This window comes from Trachymyrmex cornetzi, unplaced genomic scaffold, assembly GCF_001594075.2.
Source record: "Trachymyrmex cornetzi isolate Tcor2-1 unplaced genomic scaffold, Tcor1.1 scaffold1307, whole genome shotgun sequence".
Taxonomy (NCBI): Eukaryota; Metazoa; Arthropoda; class Insecta; order Hymenoptera; family Formicidae; genus Trachymyrmex; species Trachymyrmex cornetzi.
This window is the reverse complement of record NW_017295881.1, coordinates 1-9,077: the sequence shown is the minus strand read 5'-3', so window position 1 is coordinate 9,077 and position 9,077 is coordinate 1. Positions and strand designations below refer to the sequence as shown.

General features: G+C 29.4%; 1 protein-coding gene across 1 annotated transcript; it reads right to left on the bottom strand.

Annotated features, from left to right (window-relative positions):
* Nucleotides 1–4,501: 4,501 nt before the first annotated feature.
* Nucleotides 4,502–8,693, bottom strand: LOC108770687 (uncharacterized). The gene is made up of 3 exons (XM_018522369.1): nt 8,562–8,693; nt 7,466–7,697; nt 4,502–5,777 (listed from the first exon to the last, which is right to left on the bottom strand). Exons 2-3 carry the CDS (start codon nt 7,635–7,637, stop codon nt 5,494–5,496), a joined length of 456 nt encoding a protein of 151 aa, XP_018377871.1. The 5' UTR covers nt 7,638–7,697; nt 8,562–8,693; the 3' UTR covers nt 4,502–5,493.
* Between the last annotated feature and the right edge of the window lie 384 nt (nt 8,694–9,077).

Below are 9,077 nucleotides of genomic sequence, written 5' to 3'. Positions count from 1 at the left end.
ATATATAATACGTAATTACGTATCTCATAAATTGCATAATTTTTTAAAGCATTTATGTTTTTTTGTCTCTATCGCAGGAGACAGACTACGCTTACACGGACACTCTTTATCAGGTTTAATAACATCCGTAGTTATAAAACTGACAAATCATAGTTATTCTTTTGGAGAATGGAACTGATTGGCCAGTTTCTAACTACGGATGTTATTTAACCCGATTAAGTGTGTCCGTGAAAACGTAGTCATAGTAGTGTCATTGCTATGGCCACGCACGCGATACTGGATTGTATATTTGTGTATCTCACTAATACGCACACACAATATACGTAAATGGTAATTATTTATAATAACGAATTCCTCGCCGATTAACTTGATTTTATTGTCAAGATCATAACTTTGAACAGCAATTAAAAGTTTTAGTCATTGCTCGTTATTCATTAAAAAGTTATTAACGAATAAAATTGTTATTCTTGCAAGGGAACCATCGGGGTTGATCCTCATCGATTTTGCTATCACATATTATTTGGATATGTTGTAGAGCATAAAAAAAATGTTAAACTCATACTTTTTTTTTATCAGCTTTAGGAATTGAAACATTCTCGAAAAAAATTAATTTAATTGTTTTCAGCAAATATCTTCGAAATTATGCAATATATGAAAATAAGTTTTATATATAAGTTTTATGGTATTTTATATATATTATATAATGGTGTATTTATTTTTTTAAACATCAAATTTTTTAGCTTTCCTTCATTCTCTCTCATTAATTTTGCAAAATTAAAAAAATTTATACGAACAAAAATTAAAGACCGTCGAATATCGAATTCATTCATGTATAATAATGTTATGTCTCTACAATTCAAATTTCGAAAAAAACGAAACGTACTATAGACGCTGCACTATAGGAAGGTATTATTTCTTTTCTTACGCAAATTAGAATTACTTTTTTCTTTTCTTTTCAATAAATATCTCTCTCTCTCTTTCTCTCTCAACTAGCGTGATATGCAACGATGAATGATGCGTAGGGTACGAGTATCTTTATGTTTACTGCCTTGCAAATCTGAACATATATTACAAAAAGAAATAGAAAATCAGAGAGAGAGGGAGGGAAGGGGGGGGGGTAATTAATGAACAGTAAGGCCGGAATCAGACTGCGCTGAAGATTAAGATTAAAGATTAAAGATTGAAATTTCACCAATGAGGACAAAGAAATTTTGGTTTCTTTTGTTCTGATTGGTCAAACTTCAATCTTCCAATTTCTTATTTTATTTATTATTATCGAGCCTTATTATCCTTTATATTTTCAATCTTTCAATCTTCAATATCATTCTTCAATGCGTAGTCTGATTCTGGCCTAAAAGGAGAAGGAAATAATTTGCCAAAAAGAAAAAAAATAACATTTACCTATAGCGCGGCGCCTATAATACGATGTCTTATTTTTAAAAAAATTGGTTCGTGAAATTTTTTAATTTTGCAAAATTAATGAGTGGAGGTGAAAGTCAACAAATTTGATATTAAAAAATGTATACATCATTATATAGGGCGTAAAATATCATAAAACTTTTGTGTATAAAACATTTTTTATATACAGCATAATTTTAAAGATGTTTGCTGAAAACGATAGAATTCATTATTTTTCGGGGAAGAGATGTTTCAACAACTAAACCTTGAAATACGCTGATAAAATAAAATATAAGTTTAATATTTTGATCCTTTACAACATCCAGAATCCATCAAAATCGGTGAGGGACTACTCCAACGGTTCCTTAGTTTACACACAAGATATTAATGAAAATATATCAATTGTCATGTTTTTGTCTGAAACGAAAGAATCTGGCAATTAAAGTTCGCTCGACTCTATTTAAAGAATAAATAATGTAAAATGTAAAGATATTAAAAGTATGCAAATTTTTTCACTGACGCGCGAGGTATTCATTATTGTAAATAATTGCATAAATATATGTATATATACAATACACGTATATGAGTATGAGGTGTTGTGATTTACTGGGGCTAATAAAAAATAATTTTATTTTTTATTTTATATTTTCATATATAAAAGAAATAAGAGAAAGAAAAGACGTTCTTCAAATGCATCTCCTTGTCTAATTTGGTTAGATTCTTAGTATTATTTTATTTAAAAGAATTGTTATACTATTTATATAGTATTTTATTTAATTATTGTATATACTATTTTATATACTATTTTATTTAATTATTGTGTAAATAGTAATTATTAATATTAATTTATAAATGTAGTACGTGATGTGGTCTGAAAGAAATTTAAATTATTTTATCTATAAATTATATCAAAACAAAAATTATTTCATTCAAATGTATCATATGTGTTTTCAACATAAAATTATTTGATTTATGTTTTAATGTATATTTTCAGATCAATAATTTTAATGGATTCATTATTTAGCACTTTTAATATGTGCGAGAAATAATTTTTTTGCAATTTATTTTATATGTATTAATATTTTCATGAATATCGTTCTTCCCATATTCGCAAATAAGTTAAAGCAAGTTGGAGCAAATATATATATATATAAAAACAATATAAATTTTCCCAACAAAATAATTTTATTTAAACCAAGTCAAAACCGAGTAACAACAAGATGTTCGCAGATATTAATTTTTATTATGAATTATTACAAAATTTTAGGTGAGACTGATTTCGACTGTATTGTAGTCTTCTTCAGCCACTAATTAAAAAATTACAATAACCTACACAGTAGTCCTTTGTTCGAAAGTTACAAATGAATACCGTTGCGAATCCTTTCTATTTGCCGTCACATTTCTTGTTTCTTAATTTATTGGATGTACAATCGTGTTTATAACTGGATATTCTGAGACTTTTCCTCTGTCCATAAATAAATATCTATTGAACAAAATAATTTTTTTCAATAGATATTTATTTATAAAATTAAAAAGGTAGATAGGTCAAAAAACGAGCAAAAGAAAGATCTAGTTTAAAAAATATAATATTTCACTTTACATCACAAATTAATATTGGATGTCGTATAAATAATATGGAACGTTTCGACTATACTAAGTCATCTCAGCCACATTAAATCACAAAAATTTTTTAATTAATACTGAATATTTAAATGTTAGATGAACTTCAAGAATAAAATTATAGAGTATACATTCATATCGCAATAATTATTATATAAGTCAAAATATTAAAAATTACAAAGTATGTAGTCATGTCGCAATAAAAAACCATATAAATCGTCTAAAGATATCAAGACTATTCCATCGTTGGACAGCAAGAAAGAGTAGTAACATTTATGTTTATTTGCTGTTGTTTCTGTCTTTATATGCTTTATGTATCCAAGAGCGCGTTCATTTTAATTGCCAAATTAACTTGATTAAATACAATTTTATATTAAATTTTTATTATCACCAAAAGAATAATGTCTCGTTGGTTCTAAACTTACTTATGACAAACGCTTGGAATAACCTGTAGTGACCTTATCAGATTGCACGTTCGAGATCATATGACAAAAACAATCCAATTCAAGTGCTAGCGTTTTGAAAAATATCTCAGAGAGGGAAGCATCATTCTTTGTAAACAAATTTGAATATATTGAATTGAAAGACTCTGTCCTTTTGTTTATATTGAGACCATTCTTTTGTTTGTTAATAAAAATCATTTCGGATGTTAGTCTTTTATGCAAATTTTTCTTTTTATCCAAAATTTTTATATTCTCTCAGTCAAACTCATGGGAAAATTCTAATCTGTGATAACCGAATGCTGTGTTGTATTCCAATTAATATGATTTTTATGTTCATTGATACGTGCCTTAAGGATTCTTCCCGTTTGCCCCACATATGATGCGTCACAATTTTTACAATTTATTTTATATACTATGTTATTATGTGCTATAATAGGAAAATCGTCTTTCTGAAATTATACGCCTTGCTTATTAATTGTTCTTTATTAAAAAAAACTATCTTTTCAGAGATACTAGATATAAAAGGTACCGCAAAAAATCTCCGTCTTTTAATTTCATTATTATTATCTAAATTTTGTTTATTATTATTGCTAGAATTGTTATTAGAATTGTTATTAAATTGTGTAAAATTTTTTCGTAATCTCTTGTTAATTATATTATAGCTTAACAATGGTTATCTATTACATATGATTTTTGCTATATACAATAATAACTTTTGAACAAATGGTCGGAAATTAGTTTTTCAAAAAAGGATTTAAACTAGAAACATACATTTATAAGTTGTCAGATATTTTTTACGATTTTTTTCTTTCAAATTAGTTGTTTTATATTTCAAAGTTTGTTAATTTTTTCCAGTTTTTTACAAGTTTTCCAAAGTTCTTTGTTTGCGATTTACATAAAATATTTTTATAAGGATCGAAAAAATATTCTTAGTATTGTTGGAACATTTCTCGGTTAAATGCCGCAAAACAGACCTCAATATCATTTTTTCTTTAGCTAGAAAAAATTAATATAGAATTTACTTCTGAAAAAAACTGCTTTTGCGATTATTTAAAAAATGGATAGTAATGAAAAAAACAGACAATGTAGTCATTTTCAGTGCATCAAAATCCTGGAAACATCTTTCAAAGTTCAAAGCACAAAACCCCACCTAAATTTTGTCGGTCTGTATTATTTTGGATTTCTGTTTACATCCATGAACTGTCGACTTTTCTTCGTACAATTAAGAATTTTGTCCATCAATTGCGAGCGATGTTTTTTCGACATTTATGGATATACATATGAAGATCAGGTGCATTTTATTTAATGTGGGATAAGTTTTGTAAAGGAATTTTTATTAAGGCATCGATTATATATATAATATATTCAGAATTGTAAGTTTTCACCCATTAATGATGGCTCAGTATGAATCGAAACGCTTGGAATATTTATATTGCATTTGAATTTGTCAATACATTAATTTTAATTATACACTGATATCAGCTTGGCTCATTGCCCTGTTTATTGCATTCTGAAATTTTGAATTCTCTAAGTCTTTAGATATTTGTTTTTATTTTTAATCATTAATTACTTGGATACTGTATAGTGAATTTGGTTCAACGCTCTAGTATTGATTATTGAAGCCATCATACACAAATTGATGTGTGTTTAGTATAAATAAAACCGAGTTAATCGCGAAATAAATTTTTAAACTACTTTTAAACTTCTAATCAATATACATTTATGCTGTTAAGTAGCATATGTATTTTATAATACGAAATATTTGTATTTTATTATTACATTCAAATTAAAATGTACAACAGATTTAATATGCACCAATGCGCATTAGTGCCTTCGAGTAAATTAACAGTTTTTAAAAAATATTATTTCTTTTTCTGAAAAAAGTGGTCAAAAAGTTTGTAGCGAAAAGAACATGAGGAAGCATTTTCCTCGTTGAAATGTCTGGTGGGGAAATTAAGCAAGGCCGATTTTTTGTAATGTTAAGAATTGCGAAAATTTTGGGTTTTGCTCCTTTTTATTCTACGCCCACTCCTTATAGTTCAGTATGATGAGATGGGAATCTCTTTAGTACTGCGTAATACAGATTATAAAAAGCATAGGAGCTAACAATCAGGATTCCCATAAGAGCCAATCCAAAAATCCAGGACAAGAGATTGCCATCTATCATATTAGAAGCTTCTTTCCTTTTCCGAGCACTGATCTCTCCCAGTGTAGTGCCCTTTCGCTCTATCATGAGCTTCTTCATATTGGCGAGCTTCTCTCGTAACTCATCTACAGATTCGGCAATCTCCTCGATCGATTCTCCCACGGGTAAATCTGCAATTTATGTAAGTACGATAAAATCATATGAGAACAAGGCATTCTTGATTAAGTATATATATATATATATATATATATATACATATATATACGACTTGCACACTTCGAAAAACTTGTGAACTATAAGTTGTATGAAAAACATATGCCTGTGGTGCGCACTCTGTGATTGTACAATCATAAGGGACCTACAGTTTAACGTTAATTCCGAATGATTTTGTTTAGAGAAGTGACAAGGATACTCTCGTGGTTTGCCATTGCCTACCGAGGGGAACTACGAGCGTACGAAAATTTTTCGGTTTTATCTGGGATCGAACCCGGGATCTCTGGCATAACAGCATCGGATGCTGCCTGCTACACCACGCTCACGCTAATAATGCATGACTTACACAGTGCATAAATTTTTTTATAAATGGAAGCGTTAAAAAGATTTCTAATGTAGCGTTAGATTTTTAGAGTCTCTGATTCTGAATACGAATTAAAAATTTGAAAGTTCAAAATGGCTGAATCAATATATAGAATAGAAAAATTAAAAATAACTAATTCAATATAGCGGACGGAAATGAAAATGCCAAAAGTCGCCTGATTTCGGTGAAATATAGTGTTAGAGGTTTTCTGCCCTTACAGCACCGATTATTTCAGAAAATTTTCAGAAATATTTCAATCTTTCACATCTCATGAATAACAATTCCAAAAGGGTTCTGCAATATGTCATATGAAATGTTTCAATAGCCAAAATGTTTACTAAAAATGTTTGTCTCTATTTGTCTCTTGCCTTTTTGATTAAGAAGGCAAGAGACAAATAGTAAGAAACAGGAAACAAAAAGCACATTGTAGAATTAGCCTTATAGTTTACAAGTTTTTCGAAGTGTGCAAACTAAGTCGAAAAGTCCTGTACAACTTTTCATTTTATATCTTTGTAACTAATCAGTGAAACAATGAAACTTTGCATAAATTATATTTTGAATATTTATAGTACTTATAAAAGTAATAAAATTTATAGTATACTTATAAAAGAAAAATATAAATTCTTTTATCGTTAAAAAAAATTTTTATTTCTAACAATAAAAATAATTAAAATGTATTTTAACATTGGGAAGACTCTCTTAGAAAAGTTTGTTTATGAAATGTTTTACATTAAAATATTACACGATAATGTTTGTTGTGAAAGGGCATGTAAGAGTCGAATTTTATATCCTTATATTTTTATATCGTTATCGATCAAAATATTAGCAATAATAACTTGCTTTGGCTCATGGCCTCTTTTTATTTGTTAATATTAATCATTTTGAGCTGAATTATAATATTTATTATTTTTCTAGAAGATCAAGCAATTGAAGTAATCTGAATTATTTTGCTTTTATATTTATCTTAATTTTTATTTAAAAAAATCATTATATTCCTGAACTATATTATTCTGTAAGAGAAATTTTTATGGGTATTATATTTTTATCTCCGTTTAATTAACATCTAACACACAATCCTGATTTATCTTATAAGATTTATCGCAAATACAACGACTATTCTTGATGCAATGTTTTATGCGGAGAACATTGGGGAGAAAAAGAGAGAGAGAGAGAGAATGTGTGTGTGTTTGTGTGTGTTACCTTGAATAATGTGAGCATCATTTCCTGATTTTCTAGATATTTAAATAGTTGACGTAAAAATCGAAAATTATCCTGACTCACCATCGATATTTGGCGCACAAGTATGTCTTTCAGTTTTCATGATGTTAGATGACACGCAGTTTCTCGATTCCGCTTTTTGGTCCGGAGCATGACAGTATTGATTATACAGCATCCCGCAATGTAGCGCAGTCTCTGTGCACCATATAACTAAGATTATCCAATGGCCTGCCATTGGATGACTACATCTCGCGCGATATCTGATTTCAATTTGATTCCAAGTAGCACATAATGCCTATAAAGCATTTTAAAAGTGCTAAAAATTGTATATAAAAAAACGGTATATGTAAGGGTAATTGTCATTGTAATAATTTTTTAAATATAATCAGGATATCATCAAAGGTAATTTAATATCTCAAAAAAACAACGCCAGAATTTTTTCAGATTTTTTTGAACAATTTTAATCCGTACCTACGAGACATGGATAGATATAAACACACCTTTGTGAACAAAATTCAGTCGATGCTCTAATTCTTTACCAATTTTAAAGTTCTTTTTAATTTATTCGAAATTGAATTAGCTAAAAGCCCATTCTGCGTAAATTTTAATTACGGTCCAAATTAAAAATGGCCGGTCCAATATTCGTTATCGTATATTGATTTTTTTGCTCACTTTATTGGATCGACCACTTTAAGTGGCTATAGTTCATTCAATTTTAAGCAAATTGAAAAAACTAAAATTGATTAAGAATTAGAGTATCAGCCAAATTTTTCCGCTCATTGTGAGGAGCCTAAAAAAAGTTCTGCAAGTTAAGTTTTTTGTTGAGAAAAAAAACGATGTGGTGCAAGTCGGTGTTAAATCGCAGTATCAAAAGTAGATATACGTGATCAAATGTATCACACATTTGCATCTTGCATATCTATTTTTGACACCGCGATTTAACACCGACTTGCATCGCATCTATTTTTCAACAAAAAACTTAACTGCAGAATCTTCCTAAATGTTAAGGCTTTGCATAGTAGACAAAAAAATTCAGCCGATGTTCTAATTCTTAACCAATTTTAAAGTTTTTTTTTAATTTATTCGAAATTAAATAACCTATAAGCCCATTCTGCGAAAATTTTGATCATGGTCTGGAGTTGAAAAGTGGACGTATTACCTTCAGAGCTATGTAGTTTACATCTACTTTATCAAGGGGCAGTAGTGCGCGGCAGCATTTTGCGGTTAGGGGTTCCGCACAATAAAAGGAACAGGGAACAGAGAACAGAGAATAAGAATTTCAGCCTATCAGAAATCATGCATTGTGGAATACACAGAAATTCTTATTCTCTGTTCTCTGTTCCCTGTTCCTTTTATTGTGCGGAGCCCCTTACAGGTTTTGGGCCGGCATGTCCCGTCTCCGGTTTCTCTCTCGTAAAAGCATGGAGCAGAGAGAAACCTGAGAGCGGCCATCCCGGCTTTTTCGTGTAATGCTTCTAACTCCCCGTACACTAGCGACACGAACGTCCATTTTCGAGCTACGAGAACTACGTACCCTGTCCATTTACGAGATCCCCCCGTCTCGCCGATAAAATCGTATCATCGAAAGTGGACGTGATACACCACAAATTACAGATGTGAAGAAAAAACTATTTTTCGACACTGTTGATAAATAAATTTACATTATGATGCTACA